Source organism: Microtus pennsylvanicus, chromosome 3 (assembly GCF_037038515.1).
Source record: "Microtus pennsylvanicus isolate mMicPen1 chromosome 3, mMicPen1.hap1, whole genome shotgun sequence".
Taxonomy (NCBI): domain Eukaryota; kingdom Metazoa; phylum Chordata; class Mammalia; order Rodentia; family Cricetidae; genus Microtus; species Microtus pennsylvanicus.
This window is the reverse complement of record NC_134581.1, coordinates 28,338,986-28,359,157: the sequence shown is the minus strand read 5'-3', so window position 1 is coordinate 28,359,157 and position 20,172 is coordinate 28,338,986. Positions and strand designations below refer to the sequence as shown.

The window sequence follows — 20,172 nt, the reverse complement described above, 5'->3', positions numbered from 1 at the left end:
ACAACTTTATTACAACTATTGAGGTGACCATGTAATTTCTGTCCATATATTTATGTGGTATATTTATTGATCTGCATATGTTGAAGCATTCTTGTATCCCTGAAAGTAAGCCAATTTAGTAATAATGAATGAACTTCGTATTTTTTATTTATATATATATATATATATATATATGGATATTTTGCATGCAAATATCTGTGCACCACATGTGTGCCTCATATGACAGAGGCCAAAAGAGAATGACGGATCCCCTAGGACAGAGTTACAGACAGTTGTAAGCAACCAAGTGGGTACTAAGTATTGAATGTGGATCCTATGGAAGAGCAGTCAGTGCTCATAACAGCTGAGCCATCTCTCCAGTCCCCTTTTAAAGGTATTCTTGAAATCAATTTTCAAATATTTTATTTAAAATTTTTGTAATGCTGTTCATCATGGGATTGACTCATACTTTTCATTTTTTAAAACTGTTTTTCTAGTTTGGTATCAGGGTCCTAATGGCTTTGTAAAATGAGATTGATAGCATTCCTCCCCTTTCTAATTCATGGAATAATTTCAGAAGCAGTAGAGTTAATATTTATTTGAAGGACTGGTAGAATTCAGCAGTGTATCCATTTGGTTATAGACAGTATTTTTCGTTGAGAGATTTCCACTACTTCTTTGATTGCTTGCTGTATTCCTTTTAAGTTGTTTCTCTCCTCTAGGTTTAAGCTTGGTGGGTCATGTGTGTCTGGAAATTGACTCAGTTTTAAATTTTTCATTGTGTTGCAACATAAATTTTCGATGTGTATTTGAATGATCCTCTATATTGCACAGATATCTGCTGCCGTGTCTCCTGTTTCATTTCTAATTTTATTAATCTGACTGTCTTCTCTCTCTCCCTCTCTCTTTTGGCCATTTGGCTAAAAGTTTACCACTCTTGTTTATCTTTTCAAAGCATCAACCTTTTATCTTATTGATTTTTGTGTTGCTTTTTTTCCTTTCATTTCCATTCATTAATATCTACCTGATCTTTATTGTCTCTTTTGATCTACTTGAGTGAGGTTTGGTGACAACCCTGGTGACCCAGCAAGAAGTGGGCCTTGCATAAACACCAAATCTTTACTTCCTCTCCCTTTCCGGGGTCCTAAGAGTCAGTGCTTGCTATTGGCCAGACCAATCTAAAGTCAGAGGGTAAGAGAACTCAATTGATGCTGTCCACATCCGACAGGCTCTAAAGTCTAAGGAGCAAGAATCGGTGCAAAGAAGAAGATGGGAAAAGTCAAAAGAGTTCCCGAGGGCCCAATAGTGGATGTGTGAAAATGGGAGTAAGGTTATTTCACCCAAGGTCATGACAGAGTAAGACAGCGGGATCCCAGAGATGCACACAGAGATATCCTTCTCAGGGGTGTGCAGATGCTCACTCAGCACCTGCGTGACCCCAGGGACATCTCACTCACCTCAGTATGAGCCTGGCTTACTTACTGAGTGACTTGGGGATTACTTCCAATAGGAATTAAGAAAGGAAATGAATTACCTCAACCTGGATCATACACTGAATAGTTTGATAAAGTTATCTCTTTTGACTTTCCCCCTCAATAACCTGTAAGTATAGTAATCATACATGAAATAAACAGGGCTAGTATGTTTACAAGCAAGCATTGCTGGTAACCCCTGAATTTGGAATATGTTATAAGTATAGGTCACTGATTCTAAACTTACATGTTCACATTTGACATTTCTGAAGCAAACGTTTGTCATACAATGAATGGAGTACCAAATACAAGCTGCAGTCATTTTTTCTTGGAAGTACATAAAATAACAGCATGCCTTGTGATTGATGTCATCTTAGGTTTAGTGCAAACCAGCATAATTACTTTAAAGATACACTAAAAAATTCATATTTCCCAAAATAGTTAGCAAAACAACAGTGATCTCGATCTATTTCCCACCAATGTTCTATGAATGGATACATGGAAGAAGGAAGAAATTGTCTCGCTCTCATAGGTGCCAGGGTCCAGCCTCAGCTCGGGTTCAGGTCCTGAGACAAGGAAGGGGCACCGACGCAAGCAAAGATTCTGACCACCAAGTGGATTGCACTCAAGTGGCCCCGAATAGTTCAGGCCGTCTTTATTTCTACTTAAACAGAGTTTTTTCTTACCAGAGTTACATGAACAGCTTTATTATTGGCTTCTATTTTTGACCTTAAGAAATACATTGCAATTTAAGGAATACATCATGATCATTATGAAAGCCCCCATTGTTCCCCCTTTATACTTCCCCAAATATATCTTCCCGCCCCTTACACAACCTTATTCTAGACATAGAGCTCAGCATTTTTGCAGACTTGACTAAATATCGAACCAGATGCATCCTGCTCTTGCAACACTTACGACAGCTGGCAGCTACTTGTGGTTATAAAGTTAAAAAGTAATAGACATGAGCACAATGCTTTGAAGACAACAATATTCAAACCCAGACAATTCTTTCATGTCTGTATACAGTTACGCTTTTATTCAGTTCCTTTTTCTACAAGAGGGTCCCACGTCTTAATCTCTCTGTAGAAGACAGACTCTGATAAGGCGCTCTTTCCCATTCCTCTATGCTTTTACCAATAGAAGCTCCTATGTATGACAAACCTGGCTCTATCCATCCCACACTTTGTTTTAAATTTTCTCCTCCTGGAGCATACCAAAGCATGATTCTGTGTTTGGTGTCCGGGGCATTTACTCTCAATAGTTGGCACTATGTGTACTCCTGAGGCTTTCTCCCTAGTCTGTATATGCATGCCCTGTTCTCCTCTCTAGAACTGTGAGACATAGTTAATGTTCCAAGTGTTGTTTTCTCATATGTAGATAACTATCTCATTGAGTCAGAAAAGTTCCCAGGTTTGGGAGTTGTAGTTGGGAATTCCAGATAAGAGATCTGAGAAGCGTTAGCCCCCTGTTGAATCTTTGGGGAACATATTTGAAAAGGAACAGAATCTCCAGGGAAAATTACAGCTGTTGCATGTGTGACTGACAAAGTAAAATTAAAACCGCCCAAAGAATCACCAATATAATGAGAGAGAAAAGGGCCTGCAAGCTGCACGAATTTTGCAAATTCTTACACTGTCCCATGGACTACTGGTCCTTGCCAAGTGAGAGTCCATTTCCACGAATGCCTTGTCCTGAGGAAACCCACTGGACAGGTAGTTGTGTGCTGATCCAAGACTAGGCTGCATGGCTCCCAACACATAGGTATTTACCTTCAGGATGTAGAGTATGTGAGTTAAAACATCAGTTCGCATGCACCAGTTGTTTAAGCTGTCACCATGATCTTCTAGAGTCACCGGCCGAGAAAGCCTGAACGATGCATTATCCATGAGCATCTACTTAACTCTCATTATTTCATTTCCTGCCAAATTGATGCTGATGCTGTCCCCACGCTGTGCGTTTTCTGTGGTCATGGTGATAATGTGCAAGCCTGTGATACAGCACCTTCCTCCTCTCTCATCTTTTCTTTTCTTTGTCTGTTCTAACACAGCTCCCTAATAGCCTTCTCATCAGTTCTTGATTCACTTTCCTTATTTTAATCCATTAATTCTAATATCAAAGTGCATTTTTCAATGTTACGCTAGCACTGAGCATGCATTCCTCAACGTCTTGCTTTTGAGCATTTAATTTCACTTTAGCAAAGTCAGGCCAGTGAGTACATACACGATACCATGCTTAACAGCAGTTGGTTTAAACCAGAGGAAAATATTGTTCTTCTGTCAATTTACTTTTTTTCCCTAGTGATTTACTTTAATCATACTCAGCAAGAGATGGAAATTATTTTCTTGTCTTTTGATGAGTCATGGCAGTAACAGCTTCCTAACTTATCCATTATCTCTTCCTGTCAATTTCCTTTGTAAAATCAAGAGATTTATTCAGTTTTAACAAAAAGTAAGGTTATATATTAAAACTGTTTATGACTTAATTCTTCTAGGGCTACAGAAAAACCTTTTTCATTTAAAGAATGTGTGTGTTATGAATGTGTATGTATATATATATATGTCATAAATCTGAGTGTTAATTATTAATAACACCATGTGGTCTTATAAAGTGTTAAGCAGCTCAAAGGAAAATAAGTTTTTACTTGCTGAGATTATAGATCACAATCTACTTCTAATTATGGACTTAAATACTGGTCTCGGCAGCTATTATTCATCTCAAAGTCATTTTAATTTCAATTTCAATGATTTATTAGTGTTGGTGAAGCAATCTTCTTTGGCTATTTTTTGTTTTAGGCCCACATGGTTCATAACGTTGTAGCATCTGCAGGATGCTGGTGATGGGTGACCAGTAACTATAGACATACTGGCACGAAATTACCATAGAGCCCAGCTGCAAATGTGTTGTAATGACGAACTTAAAGTAATTACTTACAAGCCCTTCCCTTTTTTGTTTTTAATGACTAAAATACATGGTGTTACAATAACTTCGTGTTTTCTTCCCCAGATTCATATACTGCATATAATGCATGAATATCACCTATTTGAGATTTTTCATGTTATTTAGTATTGTGTCTCTGACTTCATGTTTTATCCTCTGCCTCTCTTACTCCAGTGCTCTGTGGGAGCATCTACCAATAACTGTAGTTCCCTTGAGATTTTGTTTTCACGTTCTTCTGACTCAATCACTTTTACCTCTGTGCCTACAAGCCCAAGAATTACCTCTGCCTAGCCCTTGCCTTTTAAGCCTAATTTCCCAAGAGCCAAAGAAAACCTCATTCCATGTTAAGGAAGGCAAGGCATTAGCTCTGAGAGAGGGTCATGATTTGTTGGAGATAGCACTTTCTCAAAACCTAACCCACAAATAGGAAATCTGATTTGGGATGGAGTGTATCAAACAGATCACAAGAATTTTACCTTCTGTATGGGATGATTTTACCTTTTATGTGTTTATTGTACTTAAACATCCATCAATCTTGAAAGCATTGTTGCTTACCTCTAAGGATTCTTTCTAAGGCATTATTGGACAAAAATAACTCCTGGATGTCATTAGCTTTAATTGGAGCAGCTTTTTCTTAGATTGTGCTAAGAGGACCTTTATATCCTCTAAGTACTTGTTTCACCTTTATGACCCCTTTGTCAAAGTCCCCCCGATTTCTGCAGGCGATTTTCATACAGCTGCGGTCCTTGTACTGGAAGAGTATGTAGCCATTCTAGCTCCTTCCCTGGCTTCCAGGGCAGCTGGAAAACACCCAAGAGCAGCATCACAAAGATACGCTCAGCTCTCTCCAGACCCACGCTGTGCCCCAAACATGGTCCTGCTGGAGAGCCAGGACTCGGCCACAGTTCTCTCTGCTGTTCACTGCAGTGAGGCGTGGCTCGGGGGGGAGGGAAAGATGTCCTCCCGAATTGCCATCTATTTCTTTGCTTAACTGTGAGATAGCCACGTAGTCTCCAGGTATTAGGAACTCCACTTCCCCCCCCCCCAAACGCAGTCTAGGATTTATTTTCAACCACTTTCTATTTCATACCAACACATAAAGCATGCTCCTTTGACTACTTTATATTCAGCAGTAAAATGTCTTTTCCCATATAACATGTTCAGCCTGACTTTGAGAAGACACCCCACCTGGTAACACACTAGACTTTAAACAAGCTAATCCACTTGAAAGCATGGTTTTTCTGGGGATGTGCATTTGGCTCTGATAAATCCCTAATTGCTCAGGCAGGGCACCCACAGAGAAACCTTAGGAAAGAAAGGCCAGCTGCCTGGCTAAGCTTCAGCATCTGTCTTCCCACCAAAGGGTGTCAGTGCACTTGTGGCTTAGGTCAAAATAAATTAGTCTGCATAATCATTCTTAATCCAGTTTCTATCGGATCTTCGCTGTTGTTTGAAATTAGCTTACCTCTTGGAAGAACTAAATACCCGGAACTTAAAGGAAGTTTTGCTCAATGTGAAGCACGGGATGTATTTCTGTCTGCGGCATGCGCTTGTTTACGGAAGTGTAATTTTCAGAGGCCATAATATTTTTAGCATCTCATACATCTCTCAACGGTATTCCCAAATTGACAGATGGGGTTAAACCCTTGACACATGGTGCAGCTGTGCAGGCAGAACACACCTCCTTTTCTCAGTCCTCATACCCGCAAGCTCTATTGTTCACAAACCTCCAGTGGCATCAGAAGTCGCAAAGAAAACCTGCTTTAGGGCCAGGTGAGATGGGTGACCCACAACTGTTCGGTCAGAGATTTCAAACCAGAATGCATGGGTACAATGACAGTGCCATCGACAGTCAGCACAAGGACAACTCCGGCTTCCAGGCACTTCTTCAGTAGGCCTTTGCTGGGCCCCATGTAGGTCATACTCACAAAACCACCAGGGACAGACGCCATTGGTATCTCTAGCATTGCTGAGAAAGCAACCGAATACCAGCTCCTTGTCTGGAGTCAGGCAAAGAAGCCCTCCGATGAGGTAGTCTTCAGGATTGTGGTGAAAATGATGCATGCCTCTTGATAATGGCCCTGGAGCATCTCCGGTAAACTCTAGCAGCAGAGTCTAACAGACCAGACTCCCTTCGCCTGCTCATCTTGACAGTGTTTTATGGAATCCATTCCAGAATCTTCTGGAAGAAGCAGATTCGTGTGGGCAGCTCAGGACAGCAAGGCAGGAATGCCAGAATAATCCCTTGGTCCGGTCATGTTCAGTTTGATTACAGGTCAGGTCCAAAGATTTGGGAAGTGTAACCTAGAACAAAGGGTTTCTATAGATGGGTCCATGCCAAGAAGGCAGTTCTGCTCTAAGAAGCATCCTCAGGCTTGTGCACTCTGGGGGCGAGGACCACAGTCACTGCGCATCTTTCATGGCACACTGTGGAACCTCCTGCATCTTCAACTTCATTTGCATATTTCCTCATGCCCCACATGCAGAAGGAGAGCCATCATGGAGTCCACACTCGTGCTCCGAAACGATGAGTAGAAGTGTCCTGCCATCTTCCCAGTGACTGACCAAGGCCCTCACTGAACCAACATTGCTGTTACGATCCATCATCTTTTGCTTCACAGTGGATGGGAACTATTGCTTTTCCTGAATTCAAGCCAGACTGACATGTGGTTGAAACATGGCCCTGATCTGTGTAGTGAATGTTTCATGTTCATTGTATGTCTTCCCATAAAATGTTTGCTCACCTCCAAGGTTGCCTAACCACCAATCTTCTGAGCCTCTTTCCTTACAGACTCTCACAGTCCTTAAGTTAGATGGCCAAACTGTCTTCAAATACTGAACTTGCCACACAGTGAACATTTCCAGTCTACGGTCTTGTGTTTGAAGAAGCCATGAGCTCTTTATTCCTTGTGCTTTACTTAACGGTCCGAACATCTCTTTCAGACAAAGAGCAGAAAGCTGGAGGTGAAGAGTTCATTTCTCCCGAGTTGGTAATCTGGAGATTTGCCATGTTCTATTGCGGCAGAAGCGCTCTGACCTTATGACCCTGAGTTTCAATTTCACTTCCCAATTGGACGTCATTTGGGGAGAGTCTGACCTATACACCCCCCTCTTTAATATCGGAGGGAAGAAACCCTTTCATGTGTCCTAAGTAGAAGTTCAGAGACATCTCCACGTGAGCCTGTCATGAGCTCCTTCAGCATCCCACCGTGCATAGCCACACCTCTGAGATAGATCGCCTCTTCAACTGTGTCCTAAATTACATCCTAATGAATTCTCGGCTAAACCACTGATGCTGTTCAGTAAATGACCTGCACTTCCAGGAGTCTTGCTGGACTCATAACACATAACTCCAGGGATCTTTCTAATAGTCCATCCTAAGCATAGCACTCGAGAGTCTTTAGAATTCAGCCTCCAGACACTTTGTAGTGTCAAAGAAGCAACCCTGCCTGCAATCAAGCTATTCACCACTTTCCCGCCTTCTTTATACTGCTGTGCTTGTGCTCAGAAGTCCCCTCCCTCAGGCTCCTCTTCTTTTGCCACAAGCTCATTCTCAGTTTTCAGTACCCAGCTCCTCTAAGAAGCACACTTAGCTCTCCTGCAGCCGCTCTGTCAGGTTCTTTACTGGTGTGTTCCCATTGCCCTGTGTGATGATCCTTACTCCTCACTGTAGTTCTGTGTGGATGGCAGAAGTCCTGTTAATGTCCTTTGTATCTTAGCATCGATCATTTATAGAAAATTCACCCTTGGTTTTAACCTTGATTTAAAGTATATCAATTACTCCCTAATAAGAATGACATTAACTAATATTCTATGGCTATTTCTTGGATGGCAGCCAATGTTTTGTATTATATATATATATATATATCTGATTTCTTCCTTGTTGAACTACTTAGTTTTTATTGTGAACTTGGCACAACCAAGAGTCGAATGGAAAGAGGGAGCCCCAATTGAAGAAACACCGCGATCAAACTGACCTATGACCGTGTGTTTTGGGAATTGTCTTGATTATGCCGGAAGGGTGGGCCCACTATGGGCAGTGCCAACTCTAGGTAGGTGATTCTGGGTTGTAGAAGAAAGCAGACTGAGCATGATCTAAAGAGAACAAGCGAGCAAGCAGACTTCCTCCATGGTTTCTGCCCCAAGTTCCTGCTTTGAGTTCTTACTTTCGGCTGTCCTCAGTGAGGGACTGTAATCTGGAAAGTATAATCCACATAAACCCTTTCCTCCCCAGGCTGCTTTCAGCCATGGTGTTTATTTATCACAGCAACAGAAAGCAATCTAGAATACGTATAATGACCTGTAAAATGGACCCATGCTTATTGCCATTTGCAGTTGAGAAAATTAAGGTTTAAAGAAGTTACGCAAATGTTGGAGGGACCAGGGAGGTGGCTTTATGAGTGAAGGCACTTGCCACACTAGCCTGTTGGCCTGGATTTGATTCTGAAAATCCACGCTAAGTTGGAAAGAGAGAAGAGCTCCCCAAAGTTGTCCTCTGACCTCTACATGTTGTGGTACTGATGGAGGAGGTTCATCTGTCTATTGGTTAATAAAGAAACTGCCTTGGCCCTTTGATAGGATAGAAAATTAGGTAGGCAGAGAAAACAGAACAAAATTCTGGGAGAAAGAAGCCGAGTCAGGCAGTCTCCATGATTCTCCCACCCACATTTAAAGGGGGGGAAGTGATGTGGGAGTGTCATATCAATCTGTTGATTTCATTAGCTAAGCAATAAAGAAACTGCTAGGCCCATTGGATAGGCCCACCCTTAGGTGGGTGGAGTAAACAGAACAGAACGCTGGGAGGAAGAGGAAGTGAGGTCAGACTCGACAGCTCTCCTCTCCAGAGCAGACGCCTCAGGAGAGACGCCATGCTACCTGTTCCAGGGAAGATGCACACCATGCCCCAGCTCCGACCCAGGATGGACTTAGGCTAGAATCTTCCCGGTAAGCGCACCTAGGGGCGCTACACAGATGATTAGAAATGGGCTAAATTAATATGTGAGAATTAGCCTAGAATAGGCTAGATAGGAATGGGCCAGAGCAGTGTTTAAATGAATACAGTGTCCGTGTAAATATTTCGGGGCATAAGCTAGCCGGGCAGAGCCAGGCGGCCTGGTGGCGGGGACACAGCCCCGCCGCCCCCTATTACTACAGGAGACAGATGCAGGTTAAGATCTTTCCTGGTAAGCCACCACCTCGTGGTGCTACACAGATTATTAAAAATGGGTTAATCAAGATGTGAAAATTAGCCAGTAAGAGGCTAGAGCTAATGTTTAAAAAAATACAGTTTTTAAAAAAATACAAGCAGTGTTTAAAAAATACAGTTTCTCTGTAATTATTTCGGGTAAAGCTAGCCCGCTTGCCACTACAGTGGTACACTCTCCCACGCATACATGCACCCCGTACTAATAGGTGAAACTTGAAAACTTTCAAAGATGCCGGTGGAGTAAATGAGAGAGGTCAGATTTGAGACCCATGGTCCAAAGTCTGTTATTATGTCATACTGAAATTAAAAAGGGAAAAGGGTCACGGCGCCTTCTTCCACTTAAATTTGGTTTACTTTCTTGTTTCTCCGAAAGAGGTTACAGTATTTTAGTCTTTAGACTGGATTAATTTTGATCGTACATACTATAATAACATTTAATCAAAGGATGTGGGGAGGAACAGTGGGGTACACTGGCATACGATAATCCCCGTGGAGTCCCTGAGCATTAGCAGGTGTCTTTCGCACTGCTCCCCTGTCAAGCTGTATTTATGTGTTCAGGATCAAGTCACTCTTCTCTTACTGAAAAAGTCCTTTTTCACGCTGTGCCATCAAATGCCGTTCTTAGAGGAAATGGGTTCTTCTCCTTCACTACGCAGCCCATCCGCTGGAGGCTCAAAAGAATCAAAAGCCTTCCTAGGACCATTGGAAGCCACATAATGAAACTAAGGCCTAGTACTATTTCACTGACTCTCCAGAACTGCTGAGTGATAAGGATCAGCAAGGAATTGTTAGTTTTAATGGGAAAAGTGAACCTTTTGTTAGTCATGTCCATTGCTTTCCTGCTAAGAAAAACCCAACTTTGAAGCATTCATTTGGCTACGGTTGGGTATAGGAGCATCCAGAGATTTTTATTATGTCTAATAAAATCCACCCAAGAATGGAGGCTGCATTATGGTCCACAAGAGATGCATTTTGCTCTGAAAATGGAGCTGGATGCTCACTGTAAATGAGGAACCCAGAGTGAGATGTTGGAGGGCACAGCTGGGAATATGTGCAGAACTCACTTTCATTTCCATTTGAATACCACAGAGGCAGCACTCCACTTGCTTCAAATTAAAAGGCACATCAAGAATGCAAAATGTCATATAAAATTTTAACCATACTTTCTAGTTGATTTTTTAATCCTTTACTGGCTCTTTGTCTATTTTCAGATAAAGCCTTGACCTTCTGTGATGTGTGCACATCCATTCTTGGCCTCCTTTTTGGAAGGTTACCTGTGCCCTGGCTCTTTACCTGCCTCCTGCATCTTTTCTTTATGATGTAGTTATTCCCCTAGTGTTTCCATTTCACCTTCCTTTGTTTTCTTCCTGATTGGCTCTTCCTTTTTCCTTCCCTTTGCTCTTTAACTATCCTCCTTTTCTCCTACTCCATCCATGAGTTATGCACACATACATATACATATACATACATATATAAACGTGGATAGAATTGATGCCCTGGCATCCCACTGTGCATTGTCATGTGGCTGTTGCTCTAATTGTGGGATACCTCATTGCAGAACCTAAAGGTTTGTCTAGAGACACTGGTAAGCAACAAACATAGCAAGTCTGAACTCTGGGGCTGCTGACGGAAGCTACTGGTACTAATAAAAACTAAGCGCAACAGTAGCTGATAGCATTAAGAGCTTTCCATGTCCTTGGTTCACTCCATGAAATCGTATTGTAGTATCACTCCCTTTGTACTAGAGAAGAAACTGAATAGCCGCCCTGTGCGTGGTCCAGGCCGTACAGGTTGAGAGGAAGATCCATGCTTCCCAGCCTGGGCAGTCTGGCTTCAGACCATTCCTCTTAAGAACTGAGTTTCATTGATACTTCAGCAGCTGACGAGTAAGTAGCCCTGGAGTGGGCTCCAGTGAGAGCTGGCAAACACTATAGAACACGAGCTTGCCCTGCAAGCGGCCTCGGTGTAGCCACACAGACAAACAGGGGGTAAGCCAGGGTCACCATATATAAAGCAAGGTAATCTCGGATGCTCACAGGAATTACAGTTGGAGGAGTTCTTCCCAAGGAGGGTGAAATTTTTAGGAGAGGAGATCTGAGACCTATGAAGGCCTCAGGGCAGGGGAGCCATTAAAAATGACAGGAAAAGAAGAACAATGTTTGAAAGCTCAAGAAAGAAGACAGGACGTCACAGATGCCCAGTGGCAGCCAGTGTGGCCCAGACAACAACCCTGGAGACTGGAGAAAAGAAGTCAGGTCGTGAGAAAGGCTTGGGTGAAGCAGAACACAGAACTCAGAGACAAGGTTAGGTACTGGCCTAGGAATGAAGTCCGGTTAACAAACAGACGTGAGGCACTAGGTCAGAATGGCAGGGGGGAAACCTGGCAGTGGGAGAGGAGTCTTCAGCTCCACTTGAGCAGGTTGGACTTGGTCTCATTCACCCTTGGTCTCACTTGGGGAGCTGCTATGTACACAGGTAACATCACAAGCCGGGGTGACATCATGTCTTGTTTCTACAATCGCTCCCAAACCCACAGGGAACAGGTGATCTTTAATGCATAAAAGCGTGGAAGCAAGGTTATCCCGAAAGTATGTCTCTTTCACATTCTGGTTTGCTGCCTTGAATAGAAGAGCGGGTGATACAGACATAGCTGGAACGTTTGCATAGCCCTGGGGATGCTGTGTGAGTGTGCCACGCACATCAATAGCCACTATTACATCCAGCGATCAAGAAAAACACAGACAACCACCCTTAGAGGAAATATGGGGGTTAAAACGGAGGGCGTATGAGCTGAGGAAAGAAGTGTTTCCGTAAACCCTTCTACAGTGTTTGAAATTTGTTAGTATATAATAAAAGTAAAACTAAACATGTGTCCAATTTAATCATCAGGCCACTAGTCCCACGAAATAAAAAGTGGTGCCGTGGTGGATGACATGACACAGAGAAAATATGCTAACACGTTAGTGTTGCAGCCAGGAAATCAAGGGAGTCTAATTGGCAGATTAAAAAAATAATAGTATTCAGGGAACATTTAATGTGGTCATAAAGAGGTTCACACACCTCTCAGAAATCATTTTAAAGTAGCAAGCATTAGGTTTTATGGGACCAAAGGTGATGCTGAGCCCCCCCTAGTTAAGTCGAGAACACCCTAGGACCCCGTGTTTAAGAAGGCAGGAAGCCAAGCCAAGCAACATATTTTAGCAAGATTTTTTTTTTTAATCCTACGTCTCAAGTGAACGGTGTTTCTCATGTTGTCCCTTCATGGCATTTGACTACCATATTTTTTTCTAAATTTTATTTTCCTTAAACCTTCCAAACTAAATACATGTGGGGCCATTTCTGTTTGCTCCCCTGGTGTTCACCCAAGCTGCCTCCCTCCCCTCAGCACTTCAGATCCCACCCTGCTTCAGGCCAAGACCCGCAGCAGCCTGGCCAGAAACAGATCTCCTCCTGCAGGGAAATGGACTGAGGTGGGGAGGGGCGGTGTCTCTGAGGGCGGTGCCCACAGGAAGCCAGAGAGCCCTTAATCGCCTGCCGTCCTTCCTCAGTTCCATCTGGCTGCCTGAATAATGGGGATTAGAAGTGTCTGCTTTGATTGCTGCTGGGGACAAATGCTGAAATTTTGGTGAGAAACCTCAGTCCTGCCTCTTTAAGAGCTGGGTTTCTTAGGAAATTTCAATTCTCTTCTCTCCAGTGTTTGAAGCAAAGCACTAGAAAAAAGGCCCCCCAAAGTGGCACACCAATCGATGCTCGGGGATTTCAGTCCAATTCGCAGCCCACCCGGGGGGGCCAGCAGTAGGACGGGGTTGGAGGTGGGGCAAAGGGGAGAAGGGGAGTGGAGGGGGGTGCTGGGGCGGGACTGATGCTGTTGAAATGAGGCCTCAAAGGAACTCCCTGCATGAGTAGAAAGGCTCAGCTCCACCAATCCATCGCGGTATCCAAGTCCCAGGGAAAGGGCAGCTGGGACCTCCACACCTGGAACTCCTGTGGTCACACCCCGTGGTCACTGCCTGAACTGGACTTGAGGGGAGGGTGTCTCGATTATCTTCTACTCTCTCAGCCCTCCCCCACTTCCTTTCTTCTGTCCTCCCTTTCTCCCTCTTACCTTTTCCACCCTTCCTCTCCCCCCACCTCTGCGTGCCCCTTTCTCCATAAATGAAATTGTTAAAACACCTTTGCCTGCTCTGCTGGGGAGAATCAAATGTTAGTCCGCTCGGAGCCCTATGGAACCAGCTTGAGTGCCACAGATTGAGACAATAAAGAGCTGTTCCTTTTGGTTGCTCAAGCAGAGGGGCTCCCAGTGCCCAAGAGCTTCTGGTTTGTAGGCACTGGCTATTTTAAGCAGGCCTCCTCGTCTTCACTGTGCCTGTGGTCCTTTGACCAGCTCCCTGCTCTGGGGAGGATTTCTACCTCTGCCATCACTCCCAGCCAGAAGCCTGGAGGATGACTGGGGAGATATTTGAGAGAGGTAGAGGCTGAAGCAAAGACTAAAAGTCTGCTAAAGGCAGGCAGCCTTCACAGGGGGCTCTGCGGGAGCCTGACATAAGCACTTCCTCCCACACTCGCAGCCCACCCCCAACCCAAGGGGCTCACTCTATGGGAGAGGAAATGCAATCAGCAGAGCCCCTTGCTTGCTCTGGCTCTTCCAGGACCCTGGGAAGAACCCCGGCACTGTGTTCCCAGGGTCTGTGTTTCTGTAAGATTTGGGAAAGGAGAATGTTTTAAACACAGACTGAACTGCTGTTTCTGTCTGCTGCTGCTGCTACTACGGCTCCCCACTTGCCCTCATTCTTTTCAGATCAGAAGGCTTTGGCATTTGGGGAACCCAACCCAGGAGCCCCTGAGATAGTGGGCTATATCTCTCCTAGCCACAGTGGCTTCTGTGTGTACAAGTCTTCTGTGTACGCAGGTCACTGCTGGTCGACCTGGGGTAGGAACAGCGGACAGAAACTGAGCATAAAGACTGTATTTATTGAATGTGAACAGAGCCTTTGGCGCCTAGCAGTCAAGGCCTGCGGGTACTGGGGGAGGGGAGGGAAAACAAGGTATGAGATACACAGAGCCAGAAGCAATTCTAGAAAATGAAAACTCAGTTCTCGTGGATGCCTGTCAAAATGGAAATTTCGCAATGTATTCAGGAAGGAGGCACGCGTAGCGATCAGTACATTGCACATTATTTATGGAAATTGCGTGAAGTGAAATTTATCAGGAATCTTGCATTTGGCGGATTAGCATAACAGTGCTGCAAGGAGCAAGCCAGTCTGGGAAAGGAAGCATGCCTTAGTTCCTCCTGGCTATCAAGAATTTTGGTATAGCTGGGGAAGGGTCCCTTTTCTTTCCATCCTTACTAATATAAGATCATTATTAGATAGAGGAAACATCAAAGCATGCAAACAAATTTTACAGAGGAAAGGGGGATTTTAGAGGTATGTGCTTAATTAAAACATTATAGGATTTTCTATTGTTGCTATTGTTATATATTAGTTGCATTTACTAGCTTCACAAAAATTTTGTGATTTCTTTTTTCTAAAGACTCTCTTTAGAACATTCCATAGTTGTGTTTTCTATTATTTTTATTAAAGAATATCCCCCTGGCCAAGCTGTGTAAGTTTTAGGCCCCAGAACTTAGACCCTCTCTGTGGACTGCCCACATGACTCTAGACAAAACTTGATTTTCTCTGCATTAGAGAACCCTGTTCCAGGCTGGGGACCATGATTATGGGAGAGTTTGCTCCTCAAATCCTGTCTTTCTTATGGGGCCTCCTATCCCACGTTTTCAGGGCCTGACTCCCAACTGGAAAGTCAGTAGCAGTGAATTGCTGTTGGTGTCCACTTTCTTCACCTGTGCCGAGGCCAAGTGTGGAGGGTCTCACCATGATCAGCTGATTGTGGGTTTTGCTTCTGAGGAGGCCGTGTGGTTTTCTGACAAACCTTTGTTCACATTGGTGTGTTTAGGTCAGCTGATGATTTGATTGACAGTCCAGATCTCATCTCCTGAGCAGCGGACACTTATGCTTCTGTTCTCTTTGTCTTTTTGTTTTTGAACAGAGTTGGTGTGGACACGGATGACAGTCTGAAGGAAGAGCCCTCCTCACAACAGGCAAGTTGGATAAATCAGTACATAAAACACTGTCTGGTTTATAGACTGGTGCACGCTTATGGAGCACATAGCCAGGGTAGCTATTTCTAAAAGGAGCTGCCTCTGCTAGTCGTGCATAGGGCTTCAGGGTGTTGGTTATGTTTCACCTATGAATGCTCAGAACCAATTCACTACAGCCGCTTGTGACGTCAGGAATCCTGAACACAGGCCTCCTGGTTCACATCATGCCCAGCAGCTAGCTCCTCAGAGCTCAGCTAACTCACTCAATGCTTCTTCAGCACACAACAGATGAACCTGTTCCTCCCCAGTGGCTTCTCATTCATCAGATCTGGGTGTTCAGAAATACTGAAAGAGGCAAGAGACAGAGAAACAATTGAGGTGATCCATTACTGACCTAACCGAACAACCATTCTCTACAAAGATCCAAAATGCCTTGGAGAAAATTACTCAGAACAATGTGCTAATCCCCTGAGTAGAAGAAAATTATTCTCAAAACCCTAGCTTTGAATCTGCCATCAAGGTAGGATCTGTCAGTTGGTGATTATTTGCCCCCGCGGAGGGGCTTGTGGGTGAGAAAAACCTAACAGTGATATTGCCTTAGCGATTTCTAGCTTGATCCCGCACCTTAGAACAGAAGAGCTATGTGTAGAGATTTCCCACATTTGCTGCAATTACAAGTCTGCAGACATGATCAGGATCATGTGATAAATATATGGCTTTGCTTGGTAAACTGTGTTTTGATCATGTTTGGATTTGAGGACAGTCCCTGCTTTGATTTCGTGGGTCCCCTCTCCTAACATCAATGTAGCACAGCTGGCTGCCATTCCTGGGCAGTTGGCCACTTCCCTGGGTCAGACATGGAAAGAAAGAAGAGCCCGTGTTCTGCAGAGAAGGCTGAAGCATGAAGTCATGATAAACATGACTCCTGTGTACTTTGAACTCGGCTGGCATGTGTGTCCCAGGGCCGTATGGTGCTCTTTTCACAGACCATTGCCCCGGAAACAACCTCAGCATGGGCTAGAGCTCGGCATGGCTGCCTGGAGTACTGGGATGAGGGCCAGCGTGATGACCTGCGAGGCGGAATCAAAGCCATCATGGGCTCTGTAATGAGCAGTGAGGAAGGTCTGGCTGTGGCTGAGTTTTCAAAAGCATTTTCATCTACCAGAGGTCAAATAATCTAGTCTCCGACCTTCAAGCAAAACCTTTATCTAAATTCTATCCTTTTCATGTAACTTTTTCTTCACAAGACAGAATAAGAAAATTCATCAAAGAAAATTCTTTGTCTTCCTCTAATGGCCTAAAATTTTTATAATCACATATAATTATTGGTAAAAAGAAAATTCCCTACTAGCCTAACTCCTTTTTAAAATTTATACATATTTTAGCTTATTCATACAACACTTTAAAATAAAGTTCAACATTGTTAATTCAGCAATGACTCTTACCTGGAGATATTACCATAATGAAAGGGATTTTTTAGTTGTTTCAGAAATAGGATTGTGCTCCATAGAAAGAGAACATTAGGTGACATTTGGGTCTTGGAAAAGCTTTTACATCTTGGAGTTTCAGCTTCCTGGACTGTACAAAGTGAATGATAATGATGTTTACTTCAGCGGGCTGTGCGGAAATCACAAACTGGGGGTTGCAGCGATGACTCGGAGGGTGAAGTGCTTGCTGCATAAGCACAAGGCCCTGGGTTCAGATCCCCAGCACCCATAGAGAAGCTGGGCATGGGAGTGCACAGCTGTAATCCCAGGGCTGGGAAGGGGTGGGAACAGGCCAGTTCTGGGGTTCTTTGGCCGACTAGCCTAGCTAAAACAGTGAGCTCTAGGTTCAACGAGAGCTTCTGGCTCAAAACAAATAAGACCAAAAAACAACAGAGAAAAATGCCCATCATCAACCTCTGGCCTCCGCATGCACGGAATATAAGCAAGCATGCCCATACACATACGTGCCTAACACACACGCACATACACATACACACATACATACACACGTGCACACACACCGTTAAAATAAACCAATCTCATCTTGTAAAAGATTTTAGACAGTTAAGACTACTGCATATAATTAAATAATTATGCGTGTTAAATTTCAGCAGAATGAGGAATAATCAGGGCAGAAACAGACAGAGATCAAAAGGAGCCGAGGAAGTAGGTTGCAGGGCCTACATCCTTGCTGTGCTCCACGTACAAATGAATTTTCTGTCACCCAGAGGGTAGGAAAAGGAAATAATCAGTCACATACGAGGTCCTTCCGTTTGGAGGACAAAAAGCAGTGTCTGGTGGTGCAAAAGCAGGGGTGCTCACCTCTGTTCACCGACCTGTCTCAGCAGACCTTCCTGCAGAGAACAAGAGGGGGCTTTCTCCATGTTTAGCCACTCCCACCTTAAATTACACACTTCCTGGAGAGCTCATGGCAGCTTCTTGTGGGCATTCTTTCTCGCCATATTCTGTTTGTTTGTTTGTTTGTGATAGGATTTTACTGTGTTGTGTAGCCCTGTCGGTTCTGCAAGTCACTTTGTAGACCACGCTAGCCTTGAACTCAAAAAGATTCACCTGCCCTGCCTTCTGAGTGCTGGGATTAAAGGTGTGCGCCTCCACCACCATAATCTTTAGCTAACAAAGCTAGCACATAGCAAAACCCATTCCAGAAAGAGGTTGGAGTCATTGTTCTCTTAATGTCAAATACCAGAAACAGTGGACTCCAGCCAGAAGTAGTTGGCCACAGGATCCATGCAGCTGCCACTCACCTGGACAACGAGTGTTTGATACTTCCCAAACCTTATCAAGTTGCTCTCTGCTCCCCTTTTGCCTGGCAGAGCCTTACTTTTCATCAGGATCCATTGATCCCAAGCATGAGTCTGATTCCTAGCAAGACTATGCTTCCTACTTGCTTTGCATTTATTAAACTATGTGTACATTAACAAGATGAAGAAGGAGGATAATTTCTGCCCTGACCAATCATAGCAGCAGTTCGTAACCAGAAGCTAAAACTGTTTAAAGTCCTTACAACCGTTACTGACTGTACAGTCTCAGAATCAATACTGGGCACGTATAAGTAAATGTGGCTGCTCATAAAGGAATTTCCACCTTCCGAGCTGTGGGGAGTACTTGTGGGATGGGAACTTGAAGCACAGTTCCCTTTTTTGCCATGCATGGTGGTGCAGTCTTAGTATACCAGGCTCTGGAAAGCATACTCCAAATGCAGCCATGATGCTTTCAGTACACACTGTTTGCAACTGTGCTGTTTTGAGAAAGGAAGATACTGTTTATGTCTCAGAAGCATCAAAAACAAACAGGGCATCCCTCTCCTGACCCCTAGAAAGTTTTCCTTGTAATTGTGTCCTTGTTCTTGGAAACATGCCTTTGTGACGTAGGTAAAATCTCTGGAGTACCACTCTTGCCTTTGATGGAAATTTCTAGCACTTACGAGAACTTGGTGTGACTTCTTTTCCCCTGTTCATCATTCTGTCGTAATCTTCCTATTGAATGCCGGCCATGGTTTTTAATACTGTTCTGAGTACATTCTATCGTTATCCCAGTTTCGAAGATAACCCTGAATAGGTAGGTGTTCATCCCGTCTACAAACAAGGAAACTGTACACAGAGAAGGCAAAGGTGGAATTTGAATCTAGGTAATTTGGTTCCAGAACATTCCGTCTTCCCAGATATGCATGTGTTCATGCAGTAATCATTGACCCCACTCCTGATGAATGCTAAGCTCCCGTGAGGAGAGCTCCCCCACTGCTGTTTTCACGTCTTCTCCCACACAGAACTTCTGCTCCGGGGAGGGACATCTAGCGGAAAAAGATAGGAGGTAAAGGTTGTAAGGTCAGAGAAAGATAATAAAGCAGGTGAGGAGGTAGAAAAGGGAGGAGAGCTCACTGGCTATATAGGACAGGCCCACGAAAGGACCAGTTACTAGAAAGCTGAAGTCAGACAAGTGGAGACGAAGGCAGTGGTCCAGTCCGAAGCATAGCAAGGATGCAGGCTCTGAGTCAGTGGGCTGCTGTGAGCCCAGGCAGGGCAGCATGTGGGCCAGTGTGTCTGGAAGTGAGAGAACGAGGCAAAAGTGGATAGGATGAGGTAGGAGTGATGAATGGGACCAGGACCTGAATGCGATGGCAAGTTTGCTCTTACTCTGCGTGGGATGGACACACTTAATAGTTTCTCAAGCTTAGAAGTTTTTCATTTCTCCTAGCCCCATTCTGCCAACTGTTATGATAAAGCTCATTTTCAGCATTACTAGCATAATTCTATTTTTAACACAGTGCTAATGTCTCCAGGGTTGTTCTTGATATGAGCTTGCACTTTCCTCTTACTTCCGGTAGTTCCTCTCCAGAAAGCCTGGTTTTAGTTGTCCATTCAGTGTGGGTATAACCTCGGTTCAGACGGCTGTGGCTCCAGACAGTGGAAGCCCGGCCGCAAAAGGTCCCGAGAAGAGCAGAAGGACACCCACAATAACTGAGCAGCA

The 20,172-nt window shown here is 44.0% G+C and overlaps 1 protein-coding gene across 3 annotated transcripts in view; it reads left to right on the top strand.

The window, feature by feature from the left end:
- Slc9a9 (solute carrier family 9 member A9) overlaps positions 1 to 20,172 on the top strand; it is a 546,122-nt gene that overhangs the window by 421,172 nt on the left and 104,778 nt on the right. For 2 of the 3 annotated variants that reach the window (XM_075964988.1, XM_075964989.1), the window contains exon 13: positions 15,646 to 15,701. In XM_075964988.1, coding sequence (XP_075821103.1) covers positions 15,646 to 15,701 — 56 coding nt within the window. The remainder of the gene's footprint in view (positions 1 to 15,645; positions 15,702 to 20,172) is intronic. The other variant, XM_075964987.1, reaches the window with a different exon arrangement.